At 38.3% G+C, this 19,913-nt stretch overlaps 1 protein-coding gene across 1 annotated transcript in view; it reads right to left on the reverse strand.

Annotated features, from left to right (window-relative positions):
• galnt18b (UDP-N-acetyl-alpha-D-galactosamine:polypeptide N-acetylgalactosaminyltransferase 18b) overlaps nucleotides 1-19,913 on the reverse strand; it is a 69,761-nt gene that overhangs the window by 12,330 nt on the left and 37,518 nt on the right. Inside the window, exons 4-7 of the mRNA XM_041035132.1 lie at nucleotides 18,822-19,005; nucleotides 17,692-17,889; nucleotides 17,331-17,445; nucleotides 2,340-2,525 (exon numbers count right to left, since the gene is read on the reverse strand). Coding sequence (XP_040891066.1) covers nucleotides 2,340-2,525; nucleotides 17,331-17,445; nucleotides 17,692-17,889; nucleotides 18,822-19,005 — 683 coding nt within the window. The remainder of the gene's footprint in view (nucleotides 1-2,339; nucleotides 2,526-17,330; nucleotides 17,446-17,691; nucleotides 17,890-18,821; nucleotides 19,006-19,913) is intronic.

The following is a 19,913-nucleotide window of genomic DNA, read 5'->3' on the forward strand; positions in this document are numbered from 1 at the left end:
CTTAGGTACGATTTTAAACACAGTATTTAATGCTGTGCTACTGGTACTTTTACTTAACCTAAGGACCTGAGTACTGCTTCCAACACTGTTACCATGATTGTTACCATCTGCCCCATGTTGTCCACTGTATTTCATCTAATGTCAATGAATCCCCTCTTTAATAGCTCAAAAGCGGCAGTGAGTGCAAATGTTGCTGACGCGGCTCTCTGGTGTTGAAAAACATCAAAAAGCGAACTCAGACGAGTGCGGACTTAACATGAACACTGGCGCTGGGATGACTGTTACACTTTCAGAGGTAAATCAACACTGACAATTTTGCTGTGTAGTTAATTCATAGGGCTAAAGCTGGGGCAAAAATTTCATGCTTCTTGAGTACAGTCTCTGTTAAACGCCTCATTATTGACTGAATGAATTGCCTGCAGATGTTCATCTATTCATAACGTGGATTTACATATTCAAACAGATTATGCAGGAGAAGAAAAAAAAAGCTTCAGTGAACAAACATTTGACTTAGCCTTTGAGGGATCCTACATTTAACATAAGACGACACAGTAGGATTATTTATTTTAATTTACTGAATCCAGTTCAAGATCAAATGAAAATCCGTATCTTCTGAAAAACCTTAACCTTAAAATAAAACACTAATACAGCTGTGAAAAACACAAGACAACATGTAACATACACATTTTGTATCAATCAGATTCCTGTTGACTCTTCAAAGTGTGAGACATTTTGTACTGTATGAGCTGTTGACACTGCAGATGCATTCAACTTCTCAAATAATTCATTAAAGTCTCAAATAAAGATTCAAAAGAATAGATTAAATGCATTTTTGCTGAAAAAAACATTATTGAATAAAATAAATTATGCACATCTTATTTTCTCTGTATTTCATTTATTCTCCCTGTATTATTAATTATTTTGCTTCCAAGTCACAGCTGCATTCCTGTTAGTTTCTTTAATTATTCTTTTAGATTTTTAATGCCGTTCTTTGCATCGACTTTTCCAACTGCTAATGTCTCAGTTTAGACCAGTTAATTGAATCATATTAAGTATTTATTTATTCCGTGGCACGTATTTAATTCAGGCCATTCTTTAAGTGACAAGCCATCATTTAATTTGAACCCTACTGGAGGTGTCTGGGCTATGATTCAACTAAACATCTGTGGGAGGAGTGCAGCTGATAACAGATGACATTCAACCCTCTAACATTTAGATTAGGTGGCTGGAGAATGGAGCTGCCTGTTGGTCCTGTAGATTGATGAAGTTATCGGTTGACATAATCTGTAATTATATTTGTGTGTTTGTACATCATTCTTGCAAACCTGACTTGGACTTGTGTAAGCCCCCCATGGATTATAATACAAAAAAGCCTATGATCACAAAAACACAACAACAAAAATTCCCCCAAAAAAAGAAAACTAAAAATCAAGCTGTACACCATACTGTAATATGCTCACTTGTGATACTGAGGCAGCGGTGTTTTCTGCACATATGAAGTCTGAAAGATTCTGCTATCTGTCAGTTAAGCCTTTAGTCAGTTTATAGCTGACATCTGACATTTGAAAAATGGGACACATGTACATATTGACAAGGTTTAGAAGCTATGCAATATGGCATATACTGTCATCTTAGCTATCTGTAAAGCTGAGAGACTGACAGAACATCATTATGAAGTACAGCTCATGATGGTTTTTGGCTTTAAGAACTAGTTTCAGTGGTATATTTTCTTCTTCAGTTACACAACTGTCAAAAAATATAACCATACGTTTTTCTAAGGAACAGATTAGTTTATTGTAGTAAATAGATTTTTAATCAGATTTTATATCTCCACACAAATATTGTCAGAAATAATATAGTATTGTTCGAGTATTGTTCCAAGAAGATACGGCTGAAAGCAGTGAAAAAAGCTTTTCTAGTGGCGAACACAGATCAGAATACTCTTCCATTAATATAGAAAGAAGATGAAAGGCAGATGCAGATGCTGTGGAAATCTTAATGGCCTAGTGGTGCCATATAACCTCAACATCTCCTTCCATTTCTTGTCTGCATATCTACAATCACCCATTTATTAAAGGCCAAATGCCAAAAACATTATCTTTACATACCAAATGGGAAATCCAGTGGAGATGCTTATTCTACATCAGAGTCCCTCAAAGTAATCAAACAGTAAACAGTTGAACTGCTGAGTGGTAAATGGCACTGTATTTTAAAAGTTTTAAAAGATTCTCACGCAGTTCTTTGTGTTACTGATTTTTTTTTGTGATACGGTGAATAAAATATAGTGACAGTACATTGCATCCAGATCTGCCAACAACATGATAAACACAATCACTCACCTCCAGGGGAATATTCCAGGCCATGTACACATGGCTTTTAAACTCATCCATCCAAACTTCTGCAGCTCTGAGGGCATTCCGCCGCACGTGAGACGTTAGATCCTCAGTGTAGGGTTTATGAGCGCGCTCGATGTGGGCGATGCGAGCACAAGGCAGGACCTCAACACTGCCGCCACACTGCCACACCTGATTTTAAACATTACAAAATTATAAAGAAAAGAGAAAACTGTCATTCATCTGTAGCAAAAGCCTAGCAATGAGTCTGCTTTACTATTAGCTGAGTTCAGAAGAAAATATTCAGCTGTGGCCTCACACTAATTAAAACTCACATTACACACACAACCTTCAAGACATGAAACCTCAGATGTGAGACTGCACAGATGTTGCTGTGACATAGTGTACAAGTCTTGCACCTGATGTTCATGTTAGCTAGCTCAAGTTTGGTTTCCCTGGAGCATTGAAGAAATGTCTAAAGTTTACTTTAGAAAGCAAAACATTTCAGCAGAGCTCAATTCCTCATGTTGCCAGGGACCACAAATCTTATGAAAAAACATAATTTTACCACTGAGTTGTTTAATTAATCTGATAGAAAACGGGACTTTTTTCTGTTTAGAGCTCCGAACTCTTGTTGTTGTTTCCCCCTGTTCTATTACTTGAATCAATCAATCAATCAGTGTGCAGTTATTTTGTGTTTTTGCTTTTGTTTTGATGCTGAAGTCACACTTAAAAATAGTCTGCTACTCAGGCTTGAGACCCGTTGGTGGCTCTCTCCACAGTCAGTGCAGAGGTCCATGATGGCATCACTTCTAGGCTGCTCAAAGCATGTAAAGTACTGGCCAATAAGCAGAGGCCCTTCATCACCTCTGCAGCCTGTATGTATCCTTGACTCTGAGACAGGAGTCCCCATGGTGAGAAACATTAATGTCCCAGTGCCGAGGAGGAGAAGCCTGAGTCCTTGATGAATAAAAGCCGGTGGCACTAACTCCTCAAATAATGAAGACCTCTGGGAGGCTCAGGACCCCGGTGCAGGCATCTCTGCAGACAGTGCTACCTCCATTCAGCAAATGGTGATGGGTAATGACAAAACAAATTCCTTCATAAAGACTAAAAAGAAAATTCTGTTTAGTTTGTGTACATGCAATTATACTTTCTGTAATAGTTTTGCACCATTGTACGCATGAGAGAATATTCGTATTGTTCAGCTTTATGTTCGGAGATTTCTCAAATCTTTTTTCACTGCAGCAAAGAACAAACAAACCAATGCAGCTCTGTGCACATGTTCAATTGCTACTTACACACATAAATAATCACTTAATTAGCCTTTTCCATACTTTCCTCCGCTCATTACTAATTAACATGAAGTCAAGAATCAAAATAGATGTGGTTATTTATGTAAACCCACTTGATTTAAATTCCTATTTGCATTCTTTCCTGTATTTGTTAACAACCATAATCTCCCATATGAGTTATTAACATTTCAATTTATTCTGTCATTTTGTGAATTTACATTAATACATCAAAAAGGATATGGACCTCTGAGTTACAAAAACTTTGAAAAGAACAGAATGAGATTTAAAGCTTTGAGGGGAATGAATTAGGGGATGAAGTAGGCCATACAAGGCAGATCTTTAATGTCTGAAGAATTTGAATGGTATCTGAAAGCATTTCAAAGACTGCAGAAGGAATGAACAAGTGCCCCTCTATTTACACACTCACATTTGTATGGGGTCATTAAAGGAGATGTCAGTACCAGAGCCTGTGGAAGATGCTCAGAAATCACTTAAATGTGCTGAGTTTGACATTAGTGGACATTTTCAGTGAGACCAACAACTGCTGTCTGCTCCTTTTTCTACTTGTTTCTGTTTAATCAATGTGATTAAATCTGATTCTATCTAGCGGGATAGTGATTTCTGATCTGACCGTCTCCCGTATCACATCCGTTGTGTCGGATCATTACCTTCTCAAATTTGAAGCTGTACTAGCCTGTTCTCGTAATGTTGGTGCTGATGTATTTAGCACTCGACACATCGGTCCATCAACTTTAACTACCCTTGGTGAGTGATTTCCGATGGTCCTGGTTCCTTCTACTTCAGCAACAGACCCTTTTGAAAACTGTACAAGTGACACAGGTTTTCAGAAGATGTTTTGGAACTGGACCTTCATCCTCCAAGGACTCAAGCTGTGTAAGGCACAGTAAAACCCTGTGACAATAATGACAGCACCTTCTTAAATACAGTCATTTATGGCTTATATGCAAGCTTGGCCCAAAAATAATTCTCCCTCCATTTGTCAGTGTCATCTTTCACTTCTGACAATGAAACAAATGTCTCTGAGTTTTTGCCCATGTGACGCCCCCGCAGTTAACCACTAATTGTCTGCTGCCAAATTAATTACACGAAATGGGTCATTACTGTCACGATAGAAGTCTGAGTCTTCCATTACTATGGAGGGCTGTATTGTTATTCCATTCAAAATACAGCCATTTTATACAGTTGGATATTCCTAATAATGCACTCCACTTGAATGATCAAATACACCATCTAATTTGCATGATGACTAATACAATTTGTTTTCCAGTGTGCCGCTGAAGCAGAAAGCATGGCTCAACAGCACTTCAGCAAAAAGTTACACTATACTCGAAGATGGCGTTGTGATCTTGGATCGGTGACTGCACTTCATCTCCATACTGTCAAAACATTGCAAAATAGCAATTAGGTTTACAAAACTTCTGACACTTGGTCATTTACGGGGCTGGTGTCATACTTCATCTGCACTGTGGTACAAATAAATCACCACTCACCACGTTTGAGTCCATTGTGTAATTAAAAATCAGGTCCTCACCCCGCAGCGCTGGAACAATCTCAGTCAGGACAGCACAACAACTCCTTTCCCTTGTAAACTTGAAACTCATCTCTTCAAGAAATGCCTCACGTCACCTGCTCCCTCTTGTATCACACCACTTTCTGTCATATCCTCTTACAAATATGCTCCACTCTAAATCCGATCTTACTCGCTCTCTGGCCATTCTTCCTCTAATTTTTTTTAGTAGAAGTTTTCTGGCAGAGATTTGGTCTCACATTACTGCGGTGTTTGCTTAGATCTATTATCAGGGCACCATCAGACTGAACCTAAGCTAATTTTACTGCTGCCCTCATAATAATATGCTTTGGATAAGCAAAAGCTAAATACCTTTAATGTAAATGTAATGTGAGTGGAAGTGCTTTATTCGTTTTTCTGTCTACAGTGGTGCCAGTTGCCAAGCAGAGCGTCTAGTGGCTTAAAGTGGATTTTGATGAGAGTACTCAAGGTTATTTTACAAAATCTATGCAGATACGAGGCATAATAATGATACAGTTTTATAGTGCAGCAATATGTCAAATCAAATTACAGAAAATACAAGCTTAAGCTTAATGTTTGGCTTGTCAATCTACTTAATAATTTCATGAACTTTCTGTAACCTCTGGTTTGTGCATGGTTCACTGCCTGAAAGTACTCCGCCCAAAATCTATCTTTAGAGTGTCAAGCACTCACACCCTGCAGGCCTGAAAGGCGGCTGTAACATGTTTGTGTTTTTCTTCTTCACTAAGAACAGCAGTTGCTTGGAGTTGTGTCAGTAACGACAGATTCCAAAATGTTCACAGCCAAAAAAAGGATCAAGATGTACACAAAATGTCTCAAACCACTCATGCAGCATGAAACATTTTTCTACTGCTCATTCATAAGCTCAGTATGTTCTCCCGGCTAAATACAATTCTCTGTTAAGTTATCACAATCCTCAAAGTTCTCTACTCCTCCCCAAAAAACCCAGTAGGAACAGCTTTTTAACAAAATGTTAATCCACCTTTACCCCCATTTTTAATTGGTTATTGAAGACATTTTAAGAGGAGTGACTGATAAGTTTGTGGCCTAAGGCAGAAGGAGATGAGTTATATAGCTCTCATTACATGTGCGTGCAGTTCAACTCTTTGAGTGATTATGTAGATAGTTTGAAGTTAATAACTTTTGTGGTATTTCTGTTTCAGGTAATTGAAAATTACTCAGCACTGTCTGAGAAAATGGACCACATGGCTATCGTGCAGTCATGTACTACCTTGGTCTCATCACCCAAAGAAGCTCTCAGCCTGATTTGACAAGATATGTCTCCCTCAGACTACTATGTCTTCCCCAAGATGAAGAAGGAGCTCAGTGGTTGCCATTTTGACAGTGATGATGTTATCATCTGTGCTGTGGACCACTTTCTGGAGGTCCAAGATGCTGACTTTTACAAAGGATTGATTCATATGCTCTGTAATGGCTGGACTAAGTGTTTAAATGTAGGAGGAGACTAAGTTAAAAAATAACTATACTAGGTTTTCTAAAAATGACTCCTTCTACCTTAGGCCGTAAACTTATCGATAACCCCTCGTACATGAAGGGCACAAACTGGTTCTAGATGTTAGTATGCAGCCTCAAGTGCATTTTGAATGCTCTTATAAATGATTCTCATTTTAAAAAGACTCAGCAGAAAAAAAGCATACAGGAGACAGAGCTTTCAACCAGCCCAGAGTGATAGTGTTAATTAGCGGACTAGCTAGAGCTGATAAAATCTGCAAGTGGCAGGTGTGATTTCATGTAACAAAAGTGATGGTCGTTGGTTAGAAATGAGAAGCAGTTTTAAAAAAGGCTGTTTTAAAAATGACTATGAATTCAAAGGGGAAAATCTGCCACTCAGAATGGTGCCTGTAAACTGCAGGCAAGAACGTTAAGCATGACAGGTGTAGCAAATAAAGTAATTATGGGTCACTCCGTCACTGGCATATTATTAACATGATACTATGTTAAGTACCTTAGGATATTTTTGCCCATTAATACCCTATGAAAAACCCTAATATTATTCAGTTCCATGGTGAGTCCCTAATTATGTATTACCTGACGAATACATGATAATAATGTACTTTTCTTTATTTTTACCAGTATATCATGGAATAAAAATTACCAATGCATTCCTGAGAAGTGTTTTACTGTCCCTGTATGCCATGAATTGTGAGAGAGGTATACATCCAGTCCTTCAGTTATATAGCACAATGGGATATGTTTTTTCTCTGTGGCCAAGCTTGAGACACCACAGAATTTAAAAAAGATGATATGGTCCTGTTTCAAGCTGGCTGGGCTGAGATCTGCTGATCCAGAGTTCACGCATCAGTCATGCCATGAGTCATCACTGCAAGCTGGAGGTGGCATTATGATGAGGTGTGGTGCATTTTCATTATAAACATCATGGCCCTTAATAAAAGCTGACAGATATTTGAGCACAGCTAGATATAAGGATATGATGTGCAGAGTATACATCTCTGAATGGATTTTCCTTCAGCAGGCTACCACTGGGAAAAGGACAGAGGAAGGTTTTCTTGGTCACTTCAAAATCAGTTTAGTGTATGTGAGGATAGTGATTATTTTTTTCATGTGCGCTAAAAAACAATACAGAAATTTCATAAAAATGTTTTGCAAACTGAAATTCAAAAAGCCACATGACCAAAACCTCCTTTGTTCATTTAGTATTAAATACATATGGCAGTGATGTTACAGCATACTGAAAGCTTCTGATGTGAAAATGTGGTGACACCTTGTCGATGATAACTGTCAAACTTGAAAAGAAATGCAACAGCAAAGGAAACATGTGCTTCTACACCCAATCCTGACAAGAAGAGCAGAACCTCAGGAACTTTTTGGTCCATGTATTCCTGTGATTTCCTATGCTGCTTTAGGAATGTTCTTTTTTTGTGTCTGTGTATCTGAAGCTATCTGCTTTCATCTCCCTGCAACACCTCTCCTGTCCCCTAAGAAACCCTAACTGGCTTAAAAAAAAAGTAGCCTAATATTTCCTACTGAATTCATTTCACATTTCCTCTGTATTTTGGGATAATAAAACCCTCCACATCAAAGAACAGACGTACTTTTAAGGTGAAGCTTAGCTTCCTCCATGGCTGCCCAGAGCACAGAGTTGAAGCAGTGCAGACAATTGGCATAGAGTTTCCACTCTGTGTGTAGCAGCTCGCCTTGTCTGCTGTCTGAATAGGGGAGTACATTTCCTCTTCAGATAAAAGCTGAACCGTCTACAGACAATCCTAAGTAAGCTTCTAGCGGAAACAAGGCAGGATACATTTTCACCACTGTCCTTCAGGCTCCACAAACACACTTAGGGCAGATGAGTTACACAAGTGATGTATTTCTAGCATGATGGCTGTATTTCTCAAACTTGACAAAACCTGTGACAAAATCCAGACCTGCACTGTTGTTGATCTGAGCAATTCCTGATAACGTGTTTTGTATATTTCACATTGTAATAACTGGTTTTGATATTTCATTATGTAAATGTGCTGTCAATTCACTGACATGTGAATTGACAGAGAACACAGAAAAACACAATAATCACCAGACCATTAGTGTCCCTAAAAGCAACATATTTGATAGGCAGACTGGTAGAGATCTGGATGGGAATACAATTTAAGGCTCAAAGCAACAATATTTAAGCCTGAGTAGATTCAGAAATGTGTCCTCTTTACCCGAGGGAAGCATGAGACCATTTCACTTAATTTTCTGTCAGTGTACATTTCTAAGATTGCTGAAACATCACTACAACAACAGATAGTACAAACAGTAAAAACTCAAAGTTTCACTACCACCACATCGTATACTCACATAAGTATTGTAAAATGAACAAAATCAGCATTTTCTACTGCAAATATAGTAACTTATACTGCATCAAACTCACTAATCAACACTTAGATGCCAGTGCATCACACATTATTAGAGAAATGTATTGCTAAAATGCCATGCTAATGGATATTTAAGACCTTTCTGTGAGTGCTCCATGGCAACTTTCCTCCATAAAAACTGCCTACAGTAAGAATACAGTGAATACAACAGCTGTTCATTGTCTCCCCCCCCACCACTTCCTCTTTCTCCCCCATTTCTCTCCTCTCAGCCCAACCGGTCAAGGAAGACCCTGAGTCTGGTTCTGTTGGAGGTTTATTTCTGTTAAAAGGGTTATTGTCCCTCTCCACTGTTGCTGAGTGACCACTCATGACAGGAACTGTCGGGTTTCTCTCTATAAAATCGCAAGGTCCCTAACCCTCTGTAAAATGCCTTGAGATAATGTTTGTTATGGTATGGAGATACATAAATAAAACTGAATTGCAGTATGAGTATGCAGTGAAAAGCTTTACATACAACATGTTAGCGAATAGAAATTAATAAAATCATTTTTAAAAATGCTTATGCTGTTGGACTGCATACGATAAAACCAGCAATAAAACTCTATATTCTTAATGACATTGATGCAGGAAGAACTGAAAACTCATCTCTTCTTTTACATAATTATTTTCCAGTACAACCACTGCTCACAAAATCTGAAATGCCACTTTGGAATTGTGATAATCATCAGATTAATGAATAGTTAAAAAAAATTGTGAGCAGTAGCTCTACACTAAACATACTTACAAAATGCCAGTCCATTCTATCTAATGAATACAAATATCTTGATCACTTTGCCCTTTAACTTGATGTAGATAATCATGGTCTCTGTCCTCATGAAAACTGTTGACAGAGAGGTCTGTGGATGATCCACAGCAGCAGGGACATTGTTTCTAACTGTCAAGGTTTTTTAAAATCAATATCTCTTTGCTATGAGCACAACAAGCAAAATTCCAATCACCTCCTCCTCCACTTAATTGTGATGGAAGCAGAAATCTCAAAACGAAGACTAATTAAGCCAAAACTATTTGCATGCCTAGATACCGCTAGAGGTAAGTGAGAAAAAAAACAGTTTATATATTTCTGATAATTTGGAAGAACTAACAATTTAAATAGTAAAAATCCCTGCAGAGGTATTTATTAGATTGACAAGGGAAATGAAAACAGGCGGCCAGTGTTGAGGGTTAATGTTTTACATCCCCATCCCACATCCTCTTTTTGATTTCGCTGACCCTCACTTGGCTCTGAACGTTGCCCTTGAACATAAATCGCTAATGAAGAATAAATGCATATAAATGTAGTTTGCAAGAGACTGGGCTGCATACAGACAGCCAAGTGAAGATTCACAGCCTTGAATTATTAATGTACCACTTACCATCACATCCTGTCTAACTAAGAACAAGGAGTTTTCTAGAAGGGTAGAGATGTTGACGAGTTTCTTGACTGGTTGTTTGTCTTATCTAATTATCCAGGGGCTGTTTATGTTAACCTAACTTGCCTTCTTCCTCTCCTTTTTACAGCATGTCTTTAGAAATCGGATCCTTGCTACCATTGCTTTACATATGCAGCCATGGGCGACCACCGATGTGTTCATTTGTGTTCAATTATATTTGCATAAATTGAATAAGAACTGAATATCAGTAATATAAAGTATCTATCATCCAAATTCTAATCTAAATCTAGGCAGTCATTTATGTAATTCAGAATTCATATAATATCTGATGAGCAAACATGACATTTAAGAGATTTTATTATAAAAAATACATATATTTATATTTATGTTTATATTTATAGTCACTAGTCTGAAGCTAGTTAATTGTGTTTTCTTCCAAAATGCCACTATGATTTCTGCACTGCTGTAGACTGATTCCACCTCCAGACATAATACTATAAAGAATTTAATTCAGCAGTCTTACTGACAAGTATCTCTTGACACATCTGTACTGGGGAAATCCCAGCAGTTGCAATCACTTGAGAGGAGCTTATTACCAAATAAAAGCCTGCAGTGTAAAAACAGAAAAGCACAGTTTTGCTGTGTGGACGTCAAATTGAACCCACTGAGAAAAAAACTGTTGTGACAAGGGACTTGACTTATTTTTTTATCTAAACAGTTTCCTTCCTCCTCAGAATTGTTATCATCAGCACATAAGTGTGTGAATCTGAGACTTTTTTGAGGATCGACTTTCAGACATTTCGGCATATTATACAAACAACAACACCTTCTGGGGTGAACCATTTGACACACTAATCAGGCAAGTTCTCTATCTACACAGGCGTCTTCGTCAAGTCTTTTTCCACAGGGCAATAAGATTGTTTTCTTATAAATATCTAAATTCACAAGGCGTTTACTGAAATATTTGGTGAACTGCAGAGTTGTCTTGAAAACCAACAAACGTTTACCCTCATTCAGTTATGAACGTGATACACTTTGTTCATCATAACACTTGCAAAGCCAATTTTTATTACAAGTGTGAAATGTATTGCTTTCAGTCATGTTCGCTAGCTTCTAGTCTTCTTGTTGGTACATTACTGCAGATCTTGTTGTATTGCCACCATCTGTGGATCAGCGGAATAGTGTGAAACCACTGGTAGAGTCTGTGTAGTTTCACACACATGCATGTGAGTCCTTGTGCATGTGCATGAAATAAACAAAACAGGGACCCACTTACAGAAAAACAGCTACAGATGAAAAGCTCCACAGGTCACCTTCACATATCTAAACAGAAATAACAACAAGCCCAAGCCAGAACTAAACTTTAGACTTGAACTTAAACTGTGTTGGTATTTGTGGTGATGAATATGTAAATCAAGGCATATAAACTTTCATATCACAACACACACACCAGCAAATATACTTTCAGCAAGGTGAAAGCATCAAACCATGAATAATAAAGTTATTGAAAGGAGATGACTTACAATAGATTGTCCACTGATAAATGGTCATATCAATTCAGAAATACAGGACAGAAGCTCAGGAAGTGTGAAAAATGAAACAGGGGTTAGAGTTACCACAAAGCCCAAGTTCCAACCAAAACTGATACTGCACTGCATCTGCACTGCTGCAGCCACGCTGTGTTCTCCCTCCACAAATTCTCCTACCGCATATCACTCCCCTCCTGCTCATGGCAAAAACACTATAAAGGTAAACACATCCCCTCTTATATCTTCCTTCTCTGGATGAGTTTCGTTGTTGCTCCATCCAGTCTTAATTTTTCCTTGCAATTGGGAAATTATTTCCCCAGTTAAAACATATGAGCTCCCAAATCGACTCCATTTTCTGTCTTTTCAACGAAGCAACTTGAGCCCAATGTTTTGACTATGGTGTAATTTAAAAGAGCCAAAAGAAAATGTGCTGGTATGGTGAAATATAACACAGTACTATAGAATTACATATTATATAACATCTCTCTGTATATTTCACACATTAATTAGTCCTACAGTGAATATTTACACTATTAATACTTTTCTTACACTATAGGAAATATTGTATGAAAATTAAACGTGTCCTCCTAGTTATTACCCATTTTCAGATTTAATTATGGTCAGAACCACATTATTGTAGTTAACTATGCTGATTTTGAATGAGGCTGTGGAAATTCTTATGATTGTACTAGAGGGCTACATTGCTTTTCACAGTACCTCTGTCAGACAAAAGACTTTCTCATTGATTGTCCTGTTGGTCTGAGATTACGCAGTGGGGTTCAATAGATTTTCAGCAGCTCAGGGGTCATGAAACTCAATCAGTGCTGTTCTACAATTACAGACTGAGTCATTATGGTACAGCGTTTTGTTATTCATCCTGTATGATAACACAGAACTCTAACTCTTCTGCACCTTTCAAATGATGGAGAAAGTCAAAACAACAATGAAGAAAGTAAAGAGCTACAGCTTTATGTTTTTTTTCTGACAGTGTTCATGCACAGTAACAGTGTGGAACAAGAAACAGCCAATGAGTCAATTATTTATGGTTACTGGTTACTGTTGTTAGTGGTTACTGTGGTCATGTCTTCTGTTTTAGTTTCATTCTCTTGTGCTTTACAAATAAAGTTATTATGAAAAAAGATATTGTAATAAAAAAGGTTGAGGCTTAAGTAAAGATAAGTTTTAAAAAGCTAACAGATTTTGCATTCATTTTTTCATAGATGTACTAATGCTGTGATATTGTTGATATGTTGAGTCGACCTGATAAATATATCTATTGCATTTATGCCTTCAATTGTACATATATGCCCACTTCATACATACAAGTGTAGCAGATATAACTCACTGGTTAAGAGCAACAGATCAAGATTCAAAACTTTTAACATGCGGATGAATTGCTTCTTAATTGGTAGTTGATCACATTGTGTTGATCACATTATATGACAGTAGTGTCAGTGTATTTTTTGGAGATAATAGTGGAATATTGTTTCACATTGCTAGTTAAAATGCTCATGCAGATAATATTACACATTGTTTATACTGAGTACAAATTGCATGCTGAACATTTGGCCAAAATCTAATGTGTAAATCACTATTGTGACAGTAATGATGTTTTATTGCCACTTTCATAAATACTGTGCACAGAGCCTGTCTCATAACTGTTTTTCATAGCCCTCAATGATCCTCATTTCTCACAACCTTCTTCACAACCTTCCTGGCATCGGTTGAGAGTGATGTTGTCTGCTTTGGTCTTGTGGTGATTCATTGTTGCAGGCTGGCTTCACTGGCACGTTACCCACCATTCACAGGTGTTTTAGGAAATCATTTGTATTATAATTCAGTTTCAGGATCCCGTCCAATTTGCTGTGTGCTCTACTGTACAGTCTGGCCCTCGCAGAAACTAGGTCTTAGGTTTGCTGAGCATCCACCTCAGATTTACTAACAAATCAACACGTGACTTGAAGCTCAAACTGAGAGTCAGCACTATAAGGCAGCTGTGACAGGCCAAAGGTTGTGTGTTGACTCTAACTTTGCTATGTGTTTTATAATGGAGAAGGACCACACTTTCCATATCTTTCAGCAATTTATTGCCACAGATGGCATCATCATAATCTCCCCGTATCTCTTTTGCGTAAATACTCAGGACTAAAAACGGGAAGTAAAGCTAGTGGGAACACAGTTTGTAAAATAAATAATCGTTTACTAAGTTACAGCTAAAACGCTCTCCTCTATCGACAAATCCACCAGCTGATTAATGTGTTGTGCTCCAAATGCTGCCATTACTGCAGTCGTACAAACAAACAATATAATGGACTACATCATTTAATAAGAATCTAAAACACCTGACATTGTTTAAGTGCCATTTTGGACAAGAAATTTATGCAGTGTGTACCGAGCCCACCTAGCAAGAGATCACTGGAACCCCAGAGGCAGACCGCTCAGGCTTTAATGGTCTTTGATTGGTGTTTTGTTGGCGTGCCACTTGGTGTGCAAACCTGAGGGTTTGCCAAAGTGAAATTAATTTCTTGAAGCAGAACCTTGTGGATTTTGTCAGCACAGGACAGTCAGTGTGGTTTTTGGTGTTTTTGTTTTTTGTTTTTTTTACAGCTCAAGAGATCTCTACCTCTGTTAAATCTGTATTTAAGTTTCAAAGTATTTGCTAAATCCACACAGGAATATATAATGCCCTCTTCAAAATATAGCTAAACAACACACACAAACTACTAAGTTTAATTTAACGAACAGATAATATCAAAGAAACATTTGTGTCACTGTGTCTGCTGGGAACGCTAATTCTTGTACATCATGATAGAAAAATTCAGCTTCCTATTTGTGACCAAATGTGAACAGAGAGCAGCAGTTCATTTCACCCTCACACTACCCAGGACAGCCCTTTCAAGCCTCAGCCAAAGCCTGGAGCTGCTGGCCTGGTTTGAGTGTGTCTCTAAGGATCCGTCAGCAGCCAGTCTGTGTGCTGGCAGGTGGTCTGGAGGCATGACCAATGCACTGCAGACAGGCAGATAGACAGACTGACCCTGCTGGGGATCTCCGGCAATGCTAATCTGGGGCTAAAGCCAGGGTCCTCCAGTCTTATAGCTCTCAGCTCACTGTGTCACCCTCTGTTTCAAAAGCATTACTGAACTCTAAACTACATTAACCTCTAGGCAAGGGCGAGTTCCTTCAGTCCAACAGAATCAGGGAAGTGAACAACATGGAACATAGCATGGCAACACTGAACTCAAAACTGAGAAACAGAACAATGAATCGAAATGATTCATCAAACTGTTCATACACAGGGGGGCTAGGACCCTGGTTTGTAATAAATGCGATAAAATCATTAATGTGTCCAGCTATAAAGCCTTCAGTGAGGCTATTATCAGGCCCAGGGATTCTAAAAGCATGTAATTTCTGGAGGAAAATGACTTAGGGGACTAATCTCCCATCTTTACTGATGATTGCATCTCTGTCATTAGTGAGGATGGATGTTTCCACATTCGGCGTCTTGTCGTGAGCTTGTCTCCATTTCCTTCTCACAGTGCAATCTAGTGGGAGTGCAACCGAGGAGGAGTTGTCCCTCGCTTCTTGCTGCTATTGAACAGGCTGATAGCTGCATTAATGATCTTTGTACAGTAGAAGTAAGCTATCATTAGCTATCCCTAAGGAGGGTTGTTCTTCCTCTGGCCCATCTGCTTGTGGCACTGCTAAACCGAATGCACAACAAGCGATTTTCAGGTCCAAGGCAGAGCTGATGATAGGTGATGATAAGTATAGCACTGTGAGAAGAATGAGGCACAACTACAGACACAATACGTCTATTCGCTCTGTACAATGTCGGCATTGTCTTCACACATCACTGCTAACAGCAACAATGTCTCTGAGTCCTACATCTATCACACACTGGGATCACCAGGGGATGAAGGTGATCATTCAGACTTCAGAATTAATTAGTCGTGATTATTTATTCTAGCTGAAACTACACAAGAGAGAACATGTCACAGTGTGTTCTGGGAACATTTGCTAAAGGATAATTTCTTCCACTGTGTTCACTTGTTCCTGTCAGAGCATGTATGAACTGACATGACATTAAAAAGCGTTTGGTTATATTCTATAATTTTCTTATTGTCAGCATATCCCAAGAAAACAATCAAATGCAACAATGATTTAATTCTATTAGAAATTAGGGTTTTAGTAACTTGGATTAAGTTTACATTCTACAATTAAAATCTTACAAATGGTGAATTGTCCATAGGCTGATCTTCTAAAGCTTTTTTCTAAAGTCAGTTTATAAAAATAAAATAAATTTGATTTTCAAACAAAGGGGAAAAAGATACAAGGACAGATTTTTAAAATTATTTTCATTATTGGAGAAGACTTTGAAATAGTTTTTAGACCTTCATGTTGAAAGTGCAGAAAATATAATCGAACTATTAACCAAAGAAAGATAATACAAATATAAAAAGAAGAAAAAATATAAATAGGTGAATGAAACTTGGACTCATTTCCGCAGTATTTAAATTTCCAAGCGTGGGTACTGTAGTTTACTTCAAGCCAATGCCAAATACACCATCCTCCTGCAATTGCTTGATTTCTGTTTGCTAAAACAGTCACAGTACCTAGCTTTCTTGTGAAAAAATTAATTCAACTTAAAAAATTAAACTACATATTTGTGTACTGCTAATGATGATCATGTCACATGACTGAAAGCTCCAGAGTAGCTACAACTGTAAATGGACCTTCAGACTGATTGTGAGATTGTTTTGTCAGCTGCTGTTTTCAAGGTCAAGAGTGAATTTTGAACCTCAACTTTCAAACCAACTTGGACGAGAAGTTCTTAAACGGCTCAGAAGAAAATGGAAATTTTAACATCCACAACTGAATGACAACTGGCAAAACTAAATGGACAGAGGTGAGATTGTTTTGTCAATTACACATTTGTAACCAGTCTATAAGGATGTGTCTTCAGTAGGAACAAATCACTTTGATGCTGCGTGCCACATCCTCTTTAATGCAAATAGTCATAGTGTAGTTTTGAGGTTAAATACTGTAGCACTCAGCAAAGTGGGCAGGATGTCCTACATTAGTCAAAACCCTGCTTCTCCACTCCATTTACTAACTGCCACTCAACCTCTACGCAATTTTTTAAATGCACAAACTGCATCGCTTAAAGCCAAATGACACTTTTTCAATGAGTTAAGCATTTTACACACAAAGGAGAGCGTGGGGCCCACAATGACCTTGCTTCTAACAACCATTAAGTGTCATTATCATAGTTAATTTTCCACACATTACCTGGATGAACAATGGCCCATGGCCACGGTGAGTGACATTATTACTCACCCTGATGCCCAGCTCCACATTTTCTCCCCCGTACACTTCCATCCCCTCATCCAGAAGACCAATCTCTTCAAAGTAAAGCCTATCTACCACGAAGCAGCCAATCAGGGCCGGGCTCCTGGGGGATTAAAGATGATGGAGATCAGTTTTATTTGTCTGTTGCTGTTCTCTGTGCAGATAATGTTAGCTTGGCACTGTTGCTATAGTGACAACAGCAACAAGAAGAGAAATGTGACCTTGCACAACATATAATTTTTTCATGAATGTTGCATAGATTGCCCTTTTAGCAGAGTTGATATTTGTTTACTTTATTTTAGATACATAATATATTTCAGGTTATGAAGACATTGTTGTGTTCACTTACTGGATTGGTGCACTCTTGTTGCCCTTGTGCCACCAGGACTTGGGTGGGTTGAGGTAGCGACACCACAGCTCCCAGTCAAAGCCCTGGGCAGACAGCGGATACTCTTCAATCTCAAATGTGTCGTACTTGATATTGTCAAATGATGGGGAGATTATGCGGGTTCTGTCTTCTTTAATTCTCTGCAGAATGGGTTCAGCCCTTCAAACAGAGAGAGAGGCAGTCATTTTACTGTGAGGATTTGTTTTGACAGACTACCTCTGTCACGTGAGGCAACTTCTTCAAAAACAATTTCATGAGATGATCAATCCAATTTATCAGTCTGACAAAGCGTAATTTACATTATATACATCTGATAAATTGAAGGACTGCTTTTTAGGAGATGAAATGTTTTCATTCATTTGCAAACATTAAAGCAGTGCTTCAAAAAGTACACAATTCATTTACAAGAAATCAAAATTCTTCATGCCCCCACTACTAAATACAAGACAAACATGATGACAAGATAGTGCAATGTGCATTTTTTTGTAAGATGAGAAGATGAGAATAACCAGCCTCTTAACAAATCTGCCACACAGCATCTCTAAAGCTGACTAATTAATGCATGACATCTTGTTTTCTTAAGTGCTAAAAAAAACAAAGTGAAAGCACATGCATTCTGTGGCCTCATATATAACCGCTAAAGTACCATCAGTCTTCTCATCTAAGTCTTTCACTAGAAACTAGAAAGTTAAAAGGTGTATTTTTGAAAATGTAGAACTACCCTTTAATATGTTCTTGTCTGGATTATTTAAAGTTAAATATTCATACAATAAGGATTTAAAACCACATTAGCTTAACAACAGTAAAAGTCTGGTTCTTGTTCAGATCATGACAGATTTGAGTTACCTGGTGGAGCGTGAGTACTGTGGCAGATTACTGATTGTTATGATCTTCTGTGCAGAGTGTTCTCCATATGCATAGTGTATGAAAGGTGTTGTCAAACATACAGAATACAGTCTCTAGAACAAGAGCCGATCTGCAGTTTGTGTTTTCAAATTATTTTCAGTAAACCCACACAGAGTGTTATGACTCAAGAACCAGCGCTCTTGTGCTGAGCTGTGCTAACCTCATGCTGCATACAAGTGACTCACCAACCGACGTTGAACTCGACGTGGGCATCAAACAGGGCAACAACTGGGGCAGTGGCAGCCCTCCACCCGCTCACTCTGGACCTGATCAGACCCTCCTGCTTGGCATGCCGCACCATCTTAATGAATCCTGGACGCTGGCTGTTGGTCTCAGACACAAAATCCTGCAGCTTCTCCTTTAGCTCATCTACAAAGCACACAGACACACATGAAGTGTACCTTAATATCTGAAGAGTTTTTTAAGATCCTGTTTGAGATAGGTGAGTAAGCTAGACAGCTGCTGTGAACAAACTTCCACCCACAAGATGTTGTCATGTCCTCTTTCACTGGGCAGTATTTTATTGGGCCAAAAGTATTCATGCTTCACTGCTTTGATCACTGGACCAAAGAGGAAGCAGCTTGAGCCAGCACAGCAGACCTCCTTGGGGCTCACCAGTCATAACGGGATATTGCAATATTGAGGACTCAGCCTGCAATGCTTTTCAAAACACGAGGGGGGGAGGAGATGGAGGAAGTCCATCGGGTTTAATGTTTGGCTTCAAAGTTTACCTGCATTATTACCAGAGATATATACTGTATGATGGTTACCCTGCAGGATGAAAGAGCCAGTGATACCTATATGAAAAAGAATCATAGTTCTCCCTGCAAGGTATAAGTGGTAGCAATTTTTCTGCTAATTTTCTCAGAAATACAATAAATTATAGCATAGTTAGAGTTTCCGCATGTGGTTCAATTAGAAAAATTTCAAGGTAAGTGGAAAATACCTGTTCTTTACAAACGACCACGCTTTGGAATTTGCTGTGAAATGTCAGCGGGAGCCAGCAAGTAAGCAAAATCGCCATTGTATCACAACTTTATGCTGTACTATCAACAGAGTAAAGCTTGAAAAAAAAAAAAACTTTCATCAGCACTATGTTTCATGATTCAATGTATAAATTACCTGAGGCTGTTCTCACTATTTCGCTTTAAACTGCTGGTTGCCTTTTGAGTTTAAAAGGGAATATGGAACACTTGCAAGCAAACAGAAAGCAGCTTCTGAGGAACCATGCTGCTACTTGAGATATTTTATAGGACTGAAAAAGTTCGATTTTCAAA

The sequence above is a fragment of the Toxotes jaculatrix genome, chromosome 1, assembly GCF_017976425.1.
Source record: "Toxotes jaculatrix isolate fToxJac2 chromosome 1, fToxJac2.pri, whole genome shotgun sequence".
NCBI classification, from domain to species: domain Eukaryota; kingdom Metazoa; phylum Chordata; class Actinopteri; family Toxotidae; genus Toxotes; species Toxotes jaculatrix.